We start from the raw sequence: 21,933 nt of genomic DNA, 5'->3' as shown, positions 1-21,933 counted from the left end.
CTCATCTGCAGGTGGTGACAAAGAAAATATATTTAGACAGTGGAAAATTCTATTTGGTAAGTGAATAGTTTACTTTTACCTATTTCTACCTCTAAGTCTACATATCAATATTTTTGTGAGAAATAGGTTTCTTTCCAAATATTATATAAGTTGTAATGTCTGGATGTACTATGTTTGTACTAACTTTGTACTAAAATGAATCTCCCAGCCATAAAACATGATAGCCTTTGACCGTGATAATGTCTCTATGCAGAAAAGATTTTCTGGTGAATCTGGATGGAGAAACGCAATCTCTCAGTGGTGCATGAGTTCATCCTGATGGGCATCACATCGCCCCCTGAGCTGCAGGCTCCATTATTTGGGCTGTTCCTTATCATCTATCTGGTCTCAGTGCTGGGCAACTTGGGCATGACCATCCTCACCAAGGTGGACCACAGCTTGCAAACACCCATGTACTTTTTCCTGAGGCACCTGGCTATTACAGATCTTGGATATTCTACAGCTGTGGGCCCCAAAATGCTAGTAAATTTTCTTGTGGATCAAAATACAATCTCCTATTACTTTTGTGCCACACAGCTAGCTTTCTTTCTTCTGTTTATTGTTAGTGAACTATTTATTCTGTCTGCAATGTCTTATGATCGCTATGTGGCCATCTGTAATCCTCTCCTCTACACTGTCATTATGTCACAGAGGATATGTTATATACTGGTGGCAATCCCATATCTCTACTGCACATTTGTATCTCTTCTAGTCACTATAAAGATTTTTATTTTACCCTTCTGTGGCTACAATGTCATCAGTCATTTCTTCTGTGACAGCCTCCCCTTGTTATCTTTGCTCTGCTCAAACACCCATGAAATTGAATTGATAATTTTAATCTTAGCAGCTTTTGATTTTATTTCCTCTCTTCTGATTGTCCTTGTGTCCTACCTGCTCATCCTCCTAGCCATTCTCAGGATGAAGTCTGCTGAGGGCAGGCGCAAGGCTTTCTCCACCTGTGGATCTCATCTGACAGTGGTCATAGTGTTCTATGGGACTTTGATATTTATGTATGTCCAGCCTAAATCCACTCACTCCTTTGACACTGATAAAGTGGCTTCCATATTTTACACTCTGGTTATCCCCATGTTGAATCCTTTGATCTACAGCTTGAGAAACAAAGATGTAAAATATGCTCTACAGAGGACCTGGAATAACTTGTGCAATTTTTTTTCTTAAAGGCTTCATACAAGATGATTCCTATGAATAGGGTTATGGGCATGCATCTTGGCTCTGTATACACTGAGAAGAAATAAAAAGCAAAACTTGGGTTTAATATGTGTTTATACATTGTATTATACATGTCAGTTTCTTTTCATTCCTACACATAGATTAATGAAGAACCATTGAAGATATATTCTTTCTTTGAGAAGGACAAATTAAGCATACTCATAATTAGTCAATTTTATAGAACAGAAGATAAGCTACGAAGATATAGTTCAAATATAGGTAGTGCAGGAAGTGGAAATGCTGAGAGAGTTACAGAAGGAAATGTGTTTTAATCACCTTTGGAATAAAACTTGCAGTGCCTGTCTCTTACATGTCTTGTTTGTGTGCAAACAGTCTCTTTCATTCTGTTTCAGCTATCATAGTGTTCCCTGTTGTATTTTGCAATTGTCTTCAATACTGATCATTTATATAGTATATTATGATTTGATCTTTGATTAATAGACAGAAATAATAACTCTTACAGGTATTGGTATCCTACTCATTGGTCACTATGCCTCTACTTCCTCATATGAGTCTCCTAACTAGAACTCAGCAGTCCGTGAATTCTGACTGGCTCTTATTTTTTCCTCAATCATCTCGTTTTCTTGTCACTTGTGAACATGTCATTTAAGATACATTTGTAGAGTACCCAGATGTGCTCAACTTTGTACTTTTAATCCACTTATTGACCTAACTTGATAACTGACCATTGGGTTTTATAGATCGTTATTTTTTATTTAATCTAAAAAGAAGCAATTGCCAATATTAAAAATTTTTGTTCCAGTAGTTTTCACATCTTTTGAGTTAGGGGACCAAAATAATTAATTTTGATGCTTTTGTTTTTGAGTCTGTGGACATTTCTTTATTTTGGTAAATATTGAAAATGTATCATATACTCAATGATTTTCATTTCGTGGATATATTAATTGGTTTTTCAACTTGTGGTTGGTAAAAGAAAATAATAACACATAACAGAATATTAAATTTATATTTCAGTTTTTATAAGTGACTATTGCTGGTGGTAAACCTTCTTTATTAAAAGTGAAATGTGACATGTAGACAAGAATATAATTATCTTGTCATTTGGACATAGCTTTTCCACATCACTCTACATATTTTCTCATGGATATATAGTTACTCTAAATTTTCAAAATAATCCTGATATTTTTCTTATTTCTTGTGGAATTATAATAAAAACACTATGTGTATCTAATAAAAATTGACTGAATATGTTTCATTGAAATAAATTTTAAGGTGCTTAGTGCATTATCACAGGAGGCTAAATATTGTCATGTGGTTAATGTAGTTAAAACAAGTATTTAAGGTGGTCCTACAAACTATCAGTTAGCAATATCATTGATTACTCTCTGACACGTGTTATTCAAGCAGGTCTCAGTTAATTTGTTCATCTCAACAGTTCTGTTGAGTTTACTTCTACTAACTTGCAATCATCAGATGATGGTCTTAGGGTAAGTAACTTGACAGAGATCTCCAAGGTATTAGGCATTAGAACCAAACTTTTAAACCAAGTAATCTATCTCCAGATTACATGTTCCCAAATTACATGTCTTTTAATGTCATTTTTCTGTTTCAATAATGTCACTCTGAGATGACAGAGAGTAAAACCTCACATTAGCATATTTTAAATTAGAAGAAGCCAAAAGGCATAAAATTAAATTATAAAATGAATAAGCTCTGGAGACATAATGTACATCATGGTGACCAAATTTTAAACCTTGTATTGTTGATCTGAAACTTGATGAAACAACCAATTTAAAGTGCTCTCAACACAAACACACATACAAACACAGAGTATCTATGGGTGGTGAAACATAATTAATTAAATTGTAGTCAGTACACAGTGTGTAATATAAAAGATCATCAGTACAAAGTTGTGGTGAGCCATTCTAATGGACCGTGGCCACCATTAGAAGATGGCGCCGGTTTCCACTGTGGCCTGTGATAAACAACTCCTGATATGGAGAGTTGGCACGCAATCCCTTACCACCCTATGAGAAAGGTCCACGTGGCAGCTTGGGATTGGGATGCGGGGAGCTTTATTAGGCTGTGCTTGGGTGTGGGCGGGAGAAGATGATACATGACTCAAGGCCTGAATAAACTGCTGAAAGAAGAATCCTGTGTCGTGTTTTCCCTTGCTGGCGAGGGGTCGCGACACAAAGTCATCAGTATATATATATATATATATATATATATATATATATATATATCCTGAAAATATACAATTTTAACAAAATAAAGAGCAGTGAATTATGTTAAATCATAATTTAACATACAGAAAATGAATTCAGAAAAGTCAAAAAAGAAATTGACTCAGAAATATAAGTCAATTAATCCATTTTGGATGAGAGTATTTGCTCAAATATAAAGTCATCATATTGTGGATAAAGCATGTAACTTTGAGAAAATCTGCAATAAATTATAGAGCAGCAATATATTAGCAGAAATTAACATTAAGCAGTCAGAATCATACTAAATAGTAATTTATAATATTATATAACATTATATGATATTATAAATTATTATTTATATTATATTATATTATAAATTATATAACATATAATTTATAATAATAATAATTTTTAAAAATAGGTTTATTTGATTGCTGTTCAATGAAGTTAATCACATTTGGCAAAGAAAGATTGAGGAGCAGAATTTTATTATTTAAATATCTGTAGCTCACAGATTGGTGGTGGAATTCTATCAGGGGAAAAAACAAGAGATAAAAAAATTCTTCCCCCAAAAGGGAGATTAGTTTTGAGAGGAAAAGCTACTCACCATCAACGTTTCCTTTCTTGGATGAAGGATGAATTTTCTTTTATGAGCTTCAGATGATTGAGACAAACACACTGACTCTTGATATAGTTAAGCTGCTGAATCAATGAAGAGCAAAGCCATCAGGGTTGTATATTGGAACCTGTGTTTTTGGTTTTTTTTCAAAGTAAATTATCTTCATTGATCCAGTATTTCTTGAGCAATCTAGTAAATCCACACACTAAAATTATTCTAAATGAACAAATGAGGAAAGGAAGAATCCCACATCAAATTATGAAGGTTGAGATTTATGTTATTATTCTAGACTGGACAATTCTATTTTCCTGAAAACATACAGTAGTATATTTGGTATGTATTGTCATGATTAATGTAATTATCTCAATTTTGTCTGCCACAGTGGTTAAAAAGGAAAAAAAAAGGAGAGTATAATTCTGAAATTTAAGTATCAACCTCAAGAAAATAAACTTCAGAAATTTACACAATGAAGTTGGTCATTGAAGAAGTTTCTAAAAAAATATTAATTGAGGAATTTGAGTATGAACGTTAAATATTATTATGTCTAGAACAAGAAATCTATAATTTTAAAAATATTTCAGAATCCATAACAACCTTTATATTCCCATGAAATTGAATCTTCACATATTATTTAATTGAGAAAAAGTACTGCCTTAAAAGAGAGGATTGGGGAAAATGATAACTTAGTAAATCCCTGGATTTCCTGGTGAGAATGTAAACTAGTAGAGAACTGAACAGGAGTGCTATGAAATTTCAACAGACAGTAAAGTTTTACTAGATTAACAGGAAAAAGGAAACTATGGCCCTTGCTGGTAAATGGATGAAATTGGAGTGCATCATGCTAAGTGAAATAAGCCAGACTCAGAAAGTCAAAAGTTGAATGTTTTCTCTTATGTGAAGAAAGTATACAAAAATTAGGATGACTTTTCCCTTCTGAAAGAGAGCAGCCCATGAAAAATATGAAGAAGATGAGTGGAGTAGAGGAAGGGGATTGAAGGAGGAGGAAGGATGAATGGGAAAAGGAGGAACTGTACAATAAAGTTTACTCAACTTTGCTATGTATATATAGCAATGTGCCAGAGAGACTTCCACCTTTACGTGTATTTATAAAACACCAACTTAAAAACTGATAAGTAGAAGGATGACAAGTAGAACAGAGCAAGGGGAGCAGGGGAAGGGAAGAGGGAAGGGAAAAAGGACGCACTGGGGACAGAAATGGAGCAAGTTATATTCCGTGCATGTATGACTGTGTCTCAATGAACCCCCATTATATTTATGTATAATGCATCAATAAAAACATTAAAAAAAGAAATGGGAGGTGTTATTTTCTAATTTCCAGTATATGTGAGACCATATCCAGAAACAGAGGGGCACCCTTCAGCAGGACATGTGGTGTTCTTACACTCCCCACTGGGTCACATTATTGCAGAAGCTCATGTTGTCTTCAGTGAATCTTAACTATATATTTTTCCATGATGATGGTAGTAAAACATTTCATATGATATTCTATAAATTTCAACAAATTTGCATGAAACAAAACTTGAAATAATAATAAAATGTGAAATCAGATCTATTTCTGATTGACAGCTCAGCACTTTAGTTTGCCTCTCAAAGCAAAAGAAATGAGAGTCAAAATAAATGTTGTCTGCTAATAGTTCTCCTTTGCCTTTGACACTCTTCACCTCAGCTCTATGCAATCAACAATTTCTGTCTCTATCGATTTACTCATTCTTGGCATGTTAAATAAAAGTCATCAAAATTATTTTTAGTCTGATTTCTTTCTCTTATTTGAAAACTAGATGTTTTTGTGTTATGTTATGAGACAATGAATTTTACTTATTCATGTTTCAATTGGTTTTCTCTGTCATGGAAGGAGAAAGTGCCTCTTTACTGCAAGGTGGAAGTAGAAGTCCAGATTTTCCACTTGGTCTCCATGGATACCACAAATCTTCATCACCATGCAGTTGGCAGTTAGATGGAAGTAAATGATGCCAGCACCTCACATGGTCATCATGGTCAACTGAAGTGGGATGGACTCTTCATGACTGGGCACTGCCATTATCCGACCATAGTCCATCAGACATGGAGAAGGGGCCCCCATTACTATCTCAAGATGGACTTCCAGGTTCTATATCTGGCTTCCTTTGACACTGTGTAATGGGACAAAGGTTTATTACCAGAAGGGAGGGAAGAAATACTTGCCATCGTAACATGGTGTTCTTGGACATCACATCCACAGGGTGTTAAAACAGATCCTTGCACTTCACTCCAAACCTGTCTTTTCCTTGTTTGGCCTTTATGCTGTTAAGCCCCTGCTCTATATTTTGAGAGCTGGATTTTTTTTCCTTTTTTCCTGAACATGTTGGCATTTCTAAGTGTTTTTTGTTTTGTTTTGTTTTGTTGCTGGATTCTTCAGTTTTGACTCTGGAATATATAAGACAAAAATAAAGAAAAACTAAAAAAAAACCTGTGGAATCTTACCACTGTTTTGTTCCTTAAGTCTTATGGTCTTTGGCTGATCTCCTTTATTTTCCCTCCAACTTTTAATTTCTTTGTAAATTGCTTTATATGTTAAAACAGAATATTTAGTAGTAGAAATGGAGATGAGATATCTACTCCATGTCTCTGGAAACCCAAGTGCTCTACCACTGAGGTAGGAACATCAAATGGGGATCGGTAATTTTTACCTATTTCTTACCACCCCACCCATTTCACTACCCATCTTATAAAACTAGTGCTTCCAGAGCACACATTGACCCTAGGTTTTCATTAACTTAGAAATAAAAAAAAAATAGATGCAAAATTGGTTTATTTTGAATTCCAATTTAAATTATTCCATTATTAATTGTTTGACTTTGATAACAATTATTCTATTCTTTATTAAAATCTTTGGCTGCATATATAAATTCTATTAATACATATAACACTTCAAGTTGTGTGGTAACTGTTTTATATGTAAAGAAACAAAAACAAAACAAAACAAAACAAAACCTGAAACAAATCAAAATAATTCAACAATTGGCTTATGCTGTCTTATCTTTGTGGTCCATTTGCAATACTCAACTGTACCACAGGATGATTTAATTAGAAGCCCATATGAAATATCCCCTGCTTGGTAAAGGGCACTATTTATTTACCCCAATTCCAAGGTATATTTTCTTCTAATAGTGTGCCACCCAGATGTCTCTCATCATTATGCTCATCATCCATGAGCTTTTCTCATCTGTCTGACCTACAGACACCAACCTTCTGCTCCATACTGTTATCCATGGAAGATGCTCACAATTCTCCCCATGAGAACAATTATTAAACTTGATATCAGGAAAGGATATGCTTGTTTCTTTCTGTTTTTCTTTATAATATTAAGTTCTCAATCTTCTTTTCATTGTATTTTCTGAAACTAAAAGGACACCAAAATGAAAAGAGAATATTTATTTTGTATCACTTTTTAAACCCTTTTGTCAATCTCTGACTTTGAATTGTAAAATTTAATATACTGATATTTAGAGAAATTACATATAATGGAGGATACCCTTCTGGAATTTGGCCTTTTGTGTCTTTTTTGGTCAGTATTCCTTTTCTCTGTCAGAAGATCCCCTCTTCAGTTGTGACTGAGCTCTAATATGGGTGCTTACTTTGAATATCCATAAGTTCTTAAAAGAATAAGATAAAATTATAAACTGAACAATTCTCAGAAATCACAGAACAGGAAGGCACCTGAGTTCCAAACAACCAGAGAATGAAGTCCTTGTTGAACACCTGGGCATCCAGGGCAGGTCTCTGTGGTCCTATCAAGAGCTGGAAAAAGTTTCAAATAGAGCCAATTTGTTTTCATTGAAAAGCTTAACGTCTTTTCAGGAAAACATCAACAAAACAAGCACTGTTAAAATTCACAATATCAAACATTCAGTCACAAATGAGAAAGATGAGGAATCAGGTATATGTGACATTATTCAGGAGTTAAATAAAATGCATTCAGATAGAATTATCAAGAAAACAATTAAAATATATATATATATATATATATATATATATATATAAACAAGTTCAATACACTGAATGAATAAACAAAAACATTAACATTATAAAGAAAAACTAACAAAGTGAATTTGTAGAGATGAAAATGCTGAATGAGAACAGATATTTACTCAAAGAACTTATAGGTTATACACTGAAAACGAAAATATGACTTGGTGGGTATAGTGGTACAAACCTGTAATCCCAGTAACTCAGGGGGCTGAAGCATAGTGATAGCAAAGTTCAAGGCCAGCCTCAGAGACTCAGGAAAGCCCTGAATGAAAATAAAAATTTAAAAAATACAATAAAAAGACTGGATGTGTAGCTCAGTGTTAAAGCACACCTGGGCTTAATTTCCAGGACTAAAAATGAAGGAAGGAAGGCAAAAATACCTGAACATAAATAAAACACATCATAGACTACTTAAACTGAAGCCAGAGAGAAAACAAAATACTGAATAAAAAGCTTGAAAATAATCTTTGTTATCTGTACAACAATAGAAAATTAACAAACATGTATGCACTTATGGATCCAAGTTAAAAGATGACACGATACTGAACAGAAGAATAAAAAAAAATGAAGACATGTTTGCCAGAATATTTTCCAAAATTGTTTTAAAGAAAAATATACTTCCATAGATAAAACAGGCTGAAATAACTTCAAGACAGTAAACAGAAATGAAAATAAATTAGTTGGGCATGGTGTTGCAAGCCTATAATCCCAGTGGTTCTAGAGGCTGAGACAGGAAGATTGTGAGTTCAAAGCCAGTCTTAGCAACAATGAGAGGCTTAGCAATTCAGTGAGACCCTGTCTCTAAATAAAATACAAAATAGGGCTGGAGACATAGTTCAGTTATCGAGTGCCCAAGTTCAATCTCTTGTACCAGAAAAAAAAGAAAGAAAGAAATCAAAGTGTAAAAGTGCACAAAACTCAATTTTTTGAAAAATATTTATAATATTTAATATTTTTAAAAACAGCCAGAGATTAAAGCATAAACATGATTACATGATTTACCACTGATGTATTTGTAGATACATTATGCTATTGGCATTGTTTTATGTTAATTTATAATTGTTTATGTAAAAAAATTATTCCTGATCAATGAATTTATTATAAAATATAGTGTAATATTGTTCTTCCATGTACTCAATGCATGTGGAGGAGAAGTATGTCAATAATTACATGATATTACATAACTGAGATGGTGACAAAGGTACCAATTTGCAATTTCCAGAGTTTATAGCTATTGTACAATTTGTTTATTCTGTTACTCTGAAATATGAAATACTTTTTACTCTTCTTAATGGAATATAATGAAAATAATTAACAGATATGCAAGGCACTTTCCCTTAGGTAGTTAATTATATGCAATTAGTTTGTATTTGAATTAGTTGAAATCTTCAGCACAATGAGTCTCAAGAGTGAATAAAGATAATATAAATCCATTCTGTTAGGATTAAAACAGTCAGAAGCCAAAGCAGATCACCAGGAAGGTAAGTAGAAACACTGGACTTTGACATCCTAAGGGCGCCCAGCTCAAACTGGACTATTATCAAAGACCTCAGAAGACCCTACGTTCAGCAAAAGTATTTTTTTCCTTTTGGAATATACCTTTTTCGGCATAAAAACATGAATAAGCAGGATGAACGTGTTATATAGTCCCTAATACTCTGTGTTAATTAGTGGTGCCACATTAGTTTCACATTAACTCACTGCTTTTGTTGTCTACTTTAACAAAGATCTCCATTGTATTCATTACTTGGTGTTCCTTCTGCCCCATTTTTTAATTTCCTGGATAATTAGGGCACCTTTAATGTAAGGTGGCATGCAATAGCATTTGTAAGAAAATATTCCTGAGGCAGAGGGATTTTATTCAAACCCTAACTTAACCACTTACCATCTGAGTGAATTTTGCAACTTGTTTTGACACCCCAAACCTTAATTTCCTTGTCTTTGAAAGGGCAGGTAATTACTATCTACTTCCTAGAGTTTGTGGATATCATGTGAGACAATATCTATACAACAGTGCTTAGAAATCTGTGGGCACAGAATGTGTTATTTTGGTTCTTGATATTCATTTGCTTTTCTGCTCTTTGTTGGACTCCTTTCCATGATTCTCTATTTCAGGCTTATGAATAATCAGAGTGTGGTCAGGTCCTGTTCTTTCATCAGAGGGATGTATCATTGGGACACCATTAAGAGTAGTTTTTCACCTGTCAAAAAGGACAGATGTGGCAGAAACAAGGTATTATCAAAAATCTAAAGTAAACAACTCATGGCATTAGATTTTATGTTGGTAAAGAAGCTGAGATGTATTGGAACATATACTAAATGATCAGAGGTTTCCTAATTACTGTCTTGTTGATTAGCAATGGTATGTAAATTCCTTTTCTTCTTATTTCTATGAAAAATGTAAGGATTGACTCTAAGGTAAAGGCCATGATTTATGTACAGATTTTTTGCTTTAAAAATTATGACAAAAATTAAAAAGAGTAAAATAACAATTTCTTTTTTTTTTTTTTATTGTTGGTCATTCAAAACAGTACATAGTTCTTAATACATCATATTTCACAGTTTGATTCAAGTGGGTTATGAACTCCCAATTTTACCCCGTATAAAGATTGCTGTATCACATCAGTTACCCTTCCATTGATTGACATATTGCCTTTCTAGTGTCTGATGTATTCTGCTGTCTGTCCTATTCTCTACTATCCCCCCTCCCCTCCCCTCCCCTCCCCTTTTCTCTCTCTACCCCTTCTACTGTAAATCATTTCTTCCATTTGTATTATCCTGTCTTACCCCTCCTTTCCTCTTATATGTCATTTTGTATAACCCTGAGGATCGCCTTCCATTTCCATGCGATTTCCCTTCTCACTTCCTTTCCCTCCCACCTCTCACCCCTGTTAATGTAAATCTTCTTCTCAAGCTCTTCGTCCCTAGGGAAAATAACAATTTCAACATATTTACAATAACTTTATGTCCAAAGAACTAGATTTTAATACCTGCATTAAAAATAGTTCTATGTATCTTGTCTGTTTAAAGCTTACTTTACCAAAGTTCCAATGTGAACTAATGTGGTCTTCACCTCATGGCAGCAGAACTCCCTACTGGGTATTAGAGATGAAGAGAATTACCTTCCCACCATATTGTATAGCATGCTGTAAGTTCTCACAGAAGACAGAATTTCAAATATAACTTGTATTGACTTCTTTGGCTTACACAGGTCACCCGGATGAACCATATGGAGAAAAGCAATCATACCACAGTGATGCAGGTTATGGAATTTATTCTCTTGGGGATCACTGACAACCCTGTCCTGCAAGCACCATTATTTGGAATCTTTCTGGTCATATACTTGGTCACGGTAGTAGGAAATCTGGGCATGGTCATCCTGACCCATTTGGATTCGAAGTTGCACACTCCCATGTACTTTTTCCTTAGACATCTGTCAATCACTGATCTTGGTTATTCCACTGTCATTGGCCCAAAGATGCTAGTGAACTTCATGGTGCATAAAAATTCCATTTCCTACATTGGGTGTGCCACCCAGCTGGCAGTCTTTGAGATTTTCATCATCACTGAACTGTTTATCCTCTCAGCCATGGCCTATGACCGCTGTGTAGCCATCTGCAAACCTCTTCTCTATGTGGTCATCATGAAAGAGAAAGTGCGTTGGGGTCTGGTGCTTACTCCCTACCTCTACAGCACATTTGTGTCCCTGCTTCTCACCGTTAAGTTATTCACCTTGTCCTTCTGTGGCTCTAACGTCATCAGGTATTTTTACTGTGATTGTTTGCCTCTGCTTTCCATGCTCTGTTCTGACACACATGAACTGGAACTGATCATTTTGATCTTCTCAGGCTGTAACTTGCTCTCCTCCCTCCTGATTGTTCTCATATCCTACACGTTTATTGTAGTAGCCATTCTCAGAATGAACTCAAAAGAGGGGAGATACAAAGCCTTCTCTACCTGCAGTTCCCATCTGACAGTGGTGGTTGTGTTCTATGGGACATTATTGTTCATTTACCTGCAACCCAAGTCCAGCCATGCTTTTAATATTGATAAAATGGCCTCCGTGTTTTACACCCTGGTGATCCCCATGCTGAATCCACTGATCTACAGTCTGAGGAACAAAGACGTGAAAGATGCTTTAAAGAGAACTTTAATTCGATTCAAAATCCCCACTTAACATCTTAATTTTCTCTTGCATATTATGTGCAACACACTTTTTTAAAATGCTGTATCAGGTCAAAAAGTATAAGTATTTACCAGCTTAAATTTTTCTCTTTTCCTGGATAAAACATTCTTTCTCATAGCAAATTGCACTCTTCTCCACATCAATAGAATAAATATTGCAGTCAGATAATAAATACCAAATGACGCTCAAGATCATATTGCAATCTATATTGTTTGTAAATAAGGAAAATCATACACATTTACAATAACTTTATGTACAAAGAACTAGATTTTAATATTTGCATTTAAACTAGTTCTATACCTTGTCTGTTTAAAGCATATTTTACCAAAGTTCCAAAGTGAACTAATGTGGTCTCTACCTCATGGCAGCAGAACCAAAATTTTCAGCTGAATTTAGGCCTGCAGAAGTGAAACTGTCTTAACTAGTGAAAATACGGTGAAATAATTGGTGATAGATATTTTATGTCAGTTACTGGGTGTTAAAGATACATGCATTTTCAGAATAAGTAATGTGTCAGCTAGTCAGGAGGCAAGAAAATAATTAAATAGGTGATTATAACATAGCACAGATTTCTTTTTTCAGAATCGAGGCTGAATATAAAATACAGCATGGAAATTCAAAATGAAGTTTTCCATCAAATTAATACATTATATCTCAGGATAGATTGGGGATCTTTGAAGATTTTTTTTAGGAGCCAAGAAAAAATTATTCAATAACTCAAGATCCTTTAGGGCAGCTTCTCAAGCTCCAGCAAACTAGTTTTTCAAGTCCCCCCCGATAACACTAGTCTAGGATTGAAAGCTGCAAAATAATTCTCAAAGAGAATTATCTAATCATCTAGGGGACTTACATTAATATGTTTAAAATATAACTGAATTCACAGATTAAAAGTAAGTAATACACTAAAAGGCTAATGGCATTTTCATTCCTAAGTGTCTTTTGTATCTCATGGAGCTTATATAGTTAATAAGGTGGATTCTGCTAACAGAATGCTTTCTTTCTTTGTTTTTGGAAAAACCCTCAAGACTGATTTCCTGTATGATTTCTGTAATGCACATCTTTGATTCTTTTCTCATAGCTTCTTTATTCAGGAAGCAACACATACACATCCTGATAGAGAATTTTGTACCATTTTATCCAAGATACAAATGTTCATCTCTTACTGTAATATCATGGGGTTGAAACTAAGGTGCATTTCTAACAAGTTTAAATTAGGCATCAAATTTAACTACTAAATGTAGTAACTACTGCCAAAGCCAACTATTCTCTGAGGAGTCAGGCCTGGTCCTATTCCTACCACATATAATCAAGATCCCTCATATATGGCTTTTGACTTCTATATGGCAGAGTAAAGATCCAGAATAGCCAAAGCAATTGTGAAAATTAAAAGAAAATGTTGGAAAGCTCATAATACACATTTGAAGACAGTCTGCCAGGCACAGTATACAAGACAATGCAACATTTGTAAAAATTGGTAAATGAACTGATGGAAAGTGGTAGGTATTCCAAGAAAATACAGGCACGTATGTATATTCAAGTCCCCCTGATAACGCTAGTCTAGGATTGAAAGCTGATTATGAGAAGCTAAATTAATTCAATGATATCAAATATGTGAACAACATAGAAATAGACCTAGATATAGATACAGATCTCTAAGTCAGGAACAAAAGGTCATCCAAATAAAATAGTAGAGAATATGTGAAATACAGTTATGGATAAATAGTATTGATCAACAAGTATATGATAAAGAGGCTCAACACCCTTAGTCACCAGATAAATGAAATTATAATAGCAACAAGAAACCATTTACCAATACATTACCAAGCATGAAGAGAATTGCAACTATCAGTTACAGTTTTTCATTTCTAGTATTATCATACACTCCTGAAAGGCCTGTAAAATGGTACTTTATTTTGGGAAATAGGTGACAATTTCAAATAAAGCTAAATAAATAACTACCATAGGTTTTAGAAATTCATTTCCTGGATTTTTGTAGGAAAAAGAAGGAATGAAACTACATCCAGAAAAATGTATGTATGTATATGTTACTGATAATTCTTATTCAAATAGACAAAAGTGAAACTATCCCATTGTTTATCCACAAATAAAAGGTTATATTGAAGACTGTGGATGTGGCTCAGTGGTTTAGTGTCTCTAAGTTCAATTCCTGTTACTCCACCCGCCCCCACCAAAAAGGATATATTGTTGTGTGTAGATGGACACATAGATGATAGATCAATTTATTTTATTTATTTTTGGTACCAAGATTAAATACAGAGGTGCTTTACTACTTAGATATCTCTCCAGTCTTTTTTTTTTTTTTGTCTTAAACTAGGGTCTTACTAAGTTTCTGAGGCTGTCTCGAATTTGTGATCCTTCTACCTCAGACTCCTGAGTAACTGGGATTACAGTTTTATACCACTATGTCTGGCAAATTGTAATGTCATTTTAAAAACAGAATACTGCCCAGCAATTGTATGAAATGAACTACCTATACATGTAGCAATGTGGATGAATTTCAATGGCATCAGCTACACAAAAACTGTTTTTTTTTTTTATGTTATGTCCTAGAACAGACAGACTAATCTATCATGTAAAAAATTATAGCAGTTGTGGCCTGAGATATGGAATGGTGGAATTTCCTATAAAGAGATACAGGGAAACTTCTTAAGGTGAAGAAAACACCCTCATACTTAGGAGCAGAAATAACATTTTTCAGATGTTATCCATATACACAGGGCATTGTTTTAAATAATCTGCTATTGCTTTCAATGAAGACCAAAGTTATGTAACACTATTATTTATTTTTCTAGGCTATTTTATTTACAGCTGCTAAATAAAATTTGGCTATATATAAGGAGTACATGGTGTGTGATGTGCCTATATTACGTGAAATGTTTGCTTTGATTAAACTAATTTACATTTCCATCACCAAACCTAGTTACCTTTTGTATGTGTATGCGGTAAAAACACTTAAGATCTAGTATATAAGAATTATTTAAGTATTGTTAACTATAATTACCATGTTGGACATTAGCTCCCCAAACTTATTCATCCTTCATAATTGAAGCTTTGAATCATTTGACCAGCATCTCTACATATTCCCCACCCAGCACTTTCGGTCCACCATTCCACTCCCTGATTCTATGAGTTTACCTTTTTAGATTCTACCTAAAATTTGATTGTGTAGTAAAATACCACTCTTTTAATGTTATTTTCCATTTTCCTCTCAGAAGCTTTCCTACCATTTTATATAATCTATATAAACAAACTTTTAAAAGAATATATAATAACATACTAATATACAAGTTTCAACTGTGTTTGTAGTTTCCGGTATTTCACTCTATTAAACAATGATAATGTCAATAATTGTATTTACACTTTTATAGCTTGTATTTTATCTATAAAATCAATTTCCAGAAGCAACCTGGTCAAACAAAGGTTGATTTTTTTCAACTGTTTAGAACCTAATGTTTAGAATAAATATGTTGAAAGGTTTAGCATAATTATGTTTCTCAGTTCATGGTATATCATCATGATAGAGTCAGCCAAGTTTCTCTTATTTTTTCAGCTTAATATTTTGAGTATTTCTGCACATAAAAAATATGTCAAATTGTGTGCAATTCCAAATTTATATGTTTAAATCTTAATTCCTAGCATCTCAAAATGTGATTGCTTTGAAGGAGTAACCAAGCCAAAGTATGCTCATCTGACTGGTTCCTAACCCATTTAAACCAGTCTTTATAAAAAGAGAAGATTAGGATAGAGAAAGGGAGAAACACCCAATACACAAACAGACCAGGGAAAACCAGGTGAGGGCACAGTAATATGATGGCCATGTGTTAGCCAAAGAAGGTGGAAACCTTGATCTTAGACTTCCAGGCTCCGAAACCATGAGAAATATTTTGCTGTCTAAGCTACCCTTGTCTGGCATTTTGTATTGGCATTCCACAAAAATTAATACATCTTTCATCTTTAGTTTTTTATGGAATCACAGCCATCACTATCAAATAAACACATCAGGCTATTTAACGTGACTGCTTTTTCTTGTGTTCTTACACATATACATTAATGTGCAGTGTGTATATATTTATGCTTTATTTACATGTCATCATGCCTCACATTGTCAGTTCTAGGATTAAATTAAAGCTTGTAAAGGACAACATTTTTATATAAGTGAGCTTAATTTCCCATGCAGATAATTTACCTGAAGTATTTGTATTAGATAATATATGTACAAAGAAGCATATATAAAATATCTGGTGTTTACAAATGTAGTTATGCATCAACATATCTACAGTCATCTTCCAATATGACATAGGGCTTTTGCTTTTAGATATTGTGATTCTTCTCTAGCAGTTGTCTACTCTTCTCAGCTGAAATGAAGCATAAAGAGTAAAAGAATGATTTTATTACATGAGGATTGTTTTGGAGGCCATATCCTTTTTAAACATCCACTTTACCCCGTTTCTGGAAATGATATTAATGTTGATTCTGTTATTGAAGTATAAAGAGGATATAATGCCAACATAAGGTGGGCATGATAGGCATTTTCCTTGTACATATAGTTTGTTCTGTGTGGGATGCTAGACCATTCATTCCTAGTTCTTCCATACTGGTAGTTTCCATCATGGATCTCTGCCTGAAAATAAAGTGCTCTGAGACTCACTTCATTTACCGTGAGACTCAGCTGACACGAACTCAAACACAGTTCAATAATAGAGGCTCAGACTGCCACAGAGAAAACCCAAGGGGCATCTGGGTAAATTCCTAGAGGCCGACCTTGTTTAGGAGCCAATCCTAGGTGGCCTCTTCTCCAAGGATTTAACTAGTGATGTGTAGGTCCTAGAGCCACCTGTGCCTCAGTTAGGGCCAAGGTATATAGAGCTACACAAACTCACTGCTGCAGTCATGTAGAGACTCACACTGGAACCCTAAAAGATTGTCCACTACAGGTGGGTAGAAAATGGTTTACCTGATTTTTGCATAAGGGCCTTAAAAACATCCAAACTGTGTCTTACAATGTGCCACTCCACTTTGATTTTGGAAAATACTATGCATTTCATATAATCAAGTAATACAATACTTTAATGGTTTGTTAATAATACTTAATGGTTTTTAATAACAGGTGTCAAATACAATCCATTTTTTCCAAATTAGAGCTATTGCAATGTCTCATATTTAATAAATTGTGTAATTAGAAAAATAACTCATTTTTCCTCATTGAGAATGTATATATCATAATTTCATTGTTGCTATATTATCTAAAATAAAAGTTTTATGCTTATAACATTGAAATTATAAAATTATAAAGAAAATGTGTGACTTTCCAAATGCAAAATTAGGTCCCTTCTTGAGACTATAAACTTAAATCAATAATTTTCTTAGGGAAATTTTCAATTAAATCTGATCACATACAGGCAAATACAGAGAGCTGCATACTTCATAATCAATGCCATAAGGCAAAGTATTTTGATAAAGCAGATTTCTTGCAGTAAAATAAATCTGTAAACACTTTAGTTCATGACAGATTAGAAAGAGGGCTTAAATTAGATGTTAAAAATTATGGAGTTCCACTTGAGGAGAGGCATTTGTGTCTAAGCACATGGAGGACTTTAGCTATGGAAATCTAGATTCCTCATTTGATTAGACAAAACCTCTATGACACATTCAAAGGGGAAATAAAACCCAAGAAGAAAATACACATGTACTGGTTTGCCCTTGGTTCATTTAAGCATAAGTATGCTCTAGATTCTACCATTTGTTTGCTAAATGTTTAATAGATGCTCCATAAACACATAAGGTATAATATCTTGGAAATGTCACTTTGATCACTCCCTCTAAAACTGCATTCTATAATATTTAAAAATGCCCTGCACACTTGCTCAATTGCTAAAAACAACCTCACAATGGTCTATTCTTTGAATCTCTCATATAACTCATCATACGAATTATGTTGAGGGGAACATCTTGTTTCTAGGTGCAGCAAATTTAGCAACTTTTCTCAATGCCAAGCTTCTCCACTTTTGGCTCCACTTTAGGAATTCCATTCGTACCCTGTAGTTTTGTATTTTTTTATTTTTTAAAATTTTCATTCATACTCCACCTCTAGTCTTTTCCAATTCCCATAATCCATCACCCTCATAACAGCAAGTGTATTTTTAAAATTTTTATTTAATATTTCATTTTTTTAAAACTCAAAGCTAATCTTATCATTCACCTATCTTGAAATTTCTCTGTGGTTTAAAGAAAAGCAATGGTGATCCATATTATCTGATTCTACTAATTCTCTTCTTCTCCTGTCCTACTCATGGTCTCTTCCATTATGCTCCACTTTACACACAGAAAAACCCTAAGTTTTATTTTCCACTCCAGAGTAGCCTTTGCTACATATTCACTGTTGCCTGGAGTCATGGAATGTTCTCACTCTGACTCATTAAATAGTTGATTCAATCTGTCTTTTAGGTTATGGTTATCTCAGAAAAAGATTTCCCTGATATCCCATATGAAATAATTCTCCCAGGTTATGTTAATGCATCTTCTTGTTGAATTAACTCATTATACTTAATAGGCTCATTACATTTAATACACACTGCAATTATCTTGTTTATGTTTTCTTAGCAGAATTTTTCTGTTCTGTGGAATTGGAATTGCAGGTCTATGAGGTGACAAATGGGTGATTTATGTGAAGCTTGAACATTTACTGGCACAGAATAAAATTCAATAAATATCTGATTAATTAATAAATATAAATATAAGTCAAAGAGTCCAAGAAAAGGAATGATGTATGTTGTCAGATGCAAACACATAACATAAATAATAAATTATGGCAGGCCTTCTATTGGTCTTATTTCATTACTTCATTGTACATTGTAATTGTATTAATTTTTTTCATAACTGAGTAAATTTTTCTATTCCTTTATTTTTAGAAAGAGAAAATGATAACAGTTCTGGGCATTTACAGACATGTATGATGAAATAATCTTCACTCTCTCTGAAACATAACCCCATAGGTTTAGATGAGAAACTTTGAAATAGATAACTGCTGGTTGCACTAGTGCAGGCCTGTAATCCCAGTGACTCAGGAGCCTGAGGCAGGGAGATCCAGGTTCAAAACTAGCCTCAGCAATTTAGCTAAGCCCAAGCTACTAAGTAAGACTCCATCTCAGTCTGGTGATGTAGTTCAGTGGTAAAACACTTCTGGGTTAAAAAAAAAGAAGAAGAAAAGAAAAAAGAACAATATGATATCAAAAACAAATAGACATGAATAAATAGATATGACTTTCTTGGGTCAGGCACTAACAATTGTGTCCCCAAAAAGTGTTTAATACAACTAATTAAGTGCAAGTGATCATTTTAAAAATAGACTGTACATATAACAATATTAAAACACTGAGTGATCAGTTGGGTGTGGTGGTATACACCTGTAATCCCAGTGGCTGAGGAGGCTGAGGCAGGAAGATCAGGAGTTCAAAGCCAGCCTTAGCAAAAACAATGCGCTAAACAACTCAGTGAGACCCTGTCTCTAAATAAAATACAAAATAGGACTGGGATGTAGCTCAGTTGTCAAGTGCCTGAGTTCAAGTCTTGTCACACTAAAAATATAAAATAAAATAGGAAGTGATTATAGGGAAATGTTTCACCATATTAAAGTAGCATAGCAATAATAATATATGTTATAATTACTAAAGAAACTGTACAAAATGAAGATATTTACTATTACTGTCATAACAAAAATAACAATATTAAAATCTGAAACCAGTTAATTAAAATTACTAAAATTAAGATTTGGTATATTTTATCTTATTATCCAAATAATAAAAATAATAATTAAAGTTATGATGAAAAATAAAAATACAGATGATTGGGTTGTAACCTAGTGATGCTTGTCTAACATGAACATGGCACTGGGTTCAATTTCCAGCACATAAAAAAAAGAATAGATCAATAAAAAATAAAAAGTGGAAGGAAAATGTGAAGAACTACATAGGTATGTAGAACAAAATGAAAAACATTAATAAGAATGAACAGGTTGAAGCAGTATTTAGTAAAGAATAATGTCAAGGAATTATAAGAATGATCCAGTGTTTACTGATATAATATTTAAAATTTTAAAATTTGCAATCTGAAATCTGTTCCTAGAGACATGACTTCATGTATATTTGTCTGAGTTAATAAAATAAGAACCAAATTTCTAAGAGACAGGGATGGTAAAATATGCAAGTCAAACATACATCTAGCTCAAATTATATAAAAGGACAGAATACACAAACTGGGGTACAAGAGTGTCTAGAATCATCTATGCTTGAGGAAAACCACAAGGACTCAAATCAAGTACTTTCAGAGAAACATTGGATTATTGAGAATGAAACAATTCATTAAGACTATATCACACATCATAACACATGGTTAAGAATCAAGGCTTCAGAGTTTGCAAGCTAAGAACATCTTCTTAATTCAATAAAATTGTGAGGAGATAAAACCTCAAAATGTCACAGGATGCCAGGCCATATCTTTTCCTCATTATATTTTTCCTCACTCCATAACATTGCAGGTTTAATTCCTAGACCTAGAGCTTGAATAGTAATAACTAAACAATATCAATGCATGATTGAAGGAAGGCTTGCTGCCACATTTAATAGTACTCAGAAAATAATATTTAAGGTTGTAACCACTTGTTTTCTACCCCAAACAGACACAATTCCAACTCCTACATGGATCCTGAAAATATCACACAGGTTATTGAGTTTGTTCTCATAGGAGTCTCAGAAGTGGCAGAACTTCAAATTCCTCTTTTCCTGGTTTTCCTGGTTATCTATGGGCTGACTGTGTTGGAGAACCTGGGCATCATCACCCTCACCACCGTTGACTCTCAACTTCAAACCCCCATGTACTTTTTCCTCCGACATCTGGCTGTCATCAACCTAGGAAACTCTACTGTCATTGCCCCTAAAATGCTGGTCAACTTCTTAGTAAGTAAGAAAACCACTTCATACTATGAATGTGCCACCCAACTGGGAGCATTCCTCGTTTTCATTGTAGCGGAGATCTTCATGCTGGCCGTGATGGCCTATGACCGCTATGTGGCCATTTGCAACCCCCTGCTTTACACGGCAGTGGTATCTCAGAGGATCAGCCTTCTGCTGGTGTCCCTCACCTATCTCTATGGCTTTTGTACAGCTATTATGGTTTCATCTTGTGTATTCTCTGTGTCTTATTGTTCTTCCAATGTCATCAATCATTTTTACTGTGACAATGTCCCTCTTTTAGCCCTGTCCTGCTCTGATACTTACATTCCAGAAACTGTAGTCTTCATCTCAGCAGCTACAAACTTGTTCTTCTCTATGACTGTAGTTCTAATTTCTTATTTCAACATTGTTTTGTCTATTCTAAGGATGCGTTCATCAGAGGGAAGGAAAAAAGCCTTTTCCACCTGTGCTTCACATATGATGGCAGTCACAGTATTCTATGGGACTCTGCTGTTCATGTATTTGCAGCCTCGAACCAGCCATTCCCTGGACACTGATAAAATGGCATCTGTGTTTTACACCCTGGTGATCCCCATGCTGAACCCCATGATCTACAGCCTGAGGAACAAGGATGTGAAGGCTGCCTTAAGGAGATTCATGAGGAATCCCTGCTGTTCCTCCAAAGCTATGTAG

General features: G+C 34.2%; 3 protein-coding genes across 3 annotated transcripts; all 3 read left to right on the top strand.

Annotated features, from left to right (window-relative positions):
- The first annotated feature begins 276 nt into the window (after positions 1-276).
- On the top strand, positions 277-1,218 carry LOC113176052 (olfactory receptor 8K3-like). Its single transcript, XM_026380437.2, has one exon. The coding sequence runs from the start codon at positions 277-279 to the stop codon at positions 1,216-1,218; it is 942 nt and encodes a 313-aa protein (XP_026236222.2).
- A 10,087-nt stretch (positions 1,219-11,305) lies between these two features.
- Or8k1 (olfactory receptor family 8 subfamily K member 1) lies at positions 11,306-12,262 on the top strand. Its single transcript, XM_026380439.1, has one exon. It carries the CDS (start codon positions 11,306-11,308, stop codon positions 12,260-12,262), a length of 957 nt encoding a protein of 318 aa, XP_026236224.1.
- An 8,723-nt stretch (positions 12,263-20,985) lies between these two features.
- Positions 20,986-21,933, top strand: LOC113176047 (olfactory receptor 8J3-like). The gene has a single exon (XM_026380433.2). The coding sequence runs from the start codon at positions 20,986-20,988 to the stop codon at positions 21,931-21,933; it is 948 nt and encodes a 315-aa protein (XP_026236218.2).

Source organism: Urocitellus parryii, chromosome 4 (genome assembly GCF_045843805.1).
Source record: "Urocitellus parryii isolate mUroPar1 chromosome 4, mUroPar1.hap1, whole genome shotgun sequence".
Classification (NCBI taxonomy): Eukaryota; Metazoa; Chordata; class Mammalia; order Rodentia; family Sciuridae; genus Urocitellus; species Urocitellus parryii.
The sequence above is the reverse complement of the archived record's forward strand: the minus strand, read 5'-3'. Positions and strand labels throughout refer to the sequence as shown.

What these genes read in the sequence shown, in the direction of transcription:
- LOC113176052 (XM_026380437.2), top strand. Translation starts at nt 277, where the DNA reads ATGGAGAAACGCAATCTCTCAGTGGTGCATGAGTTCATCCTGATGGGC.
- Or8k1 (XM_026380439.1), top strand. Translation starts at nt 11,306, where the DNA reads ATGAACCATATGGAGAAAAGCAATCATACCACAGTGATGCAGGTTATG.
- LOC113176047 (XM_026380433.2), top strand. Translation starts at nt 20,986, where the DNA reads ATGGATCCTGAAAATATCACACAGGTTATTGAGTTTGTTCTCATAGGA.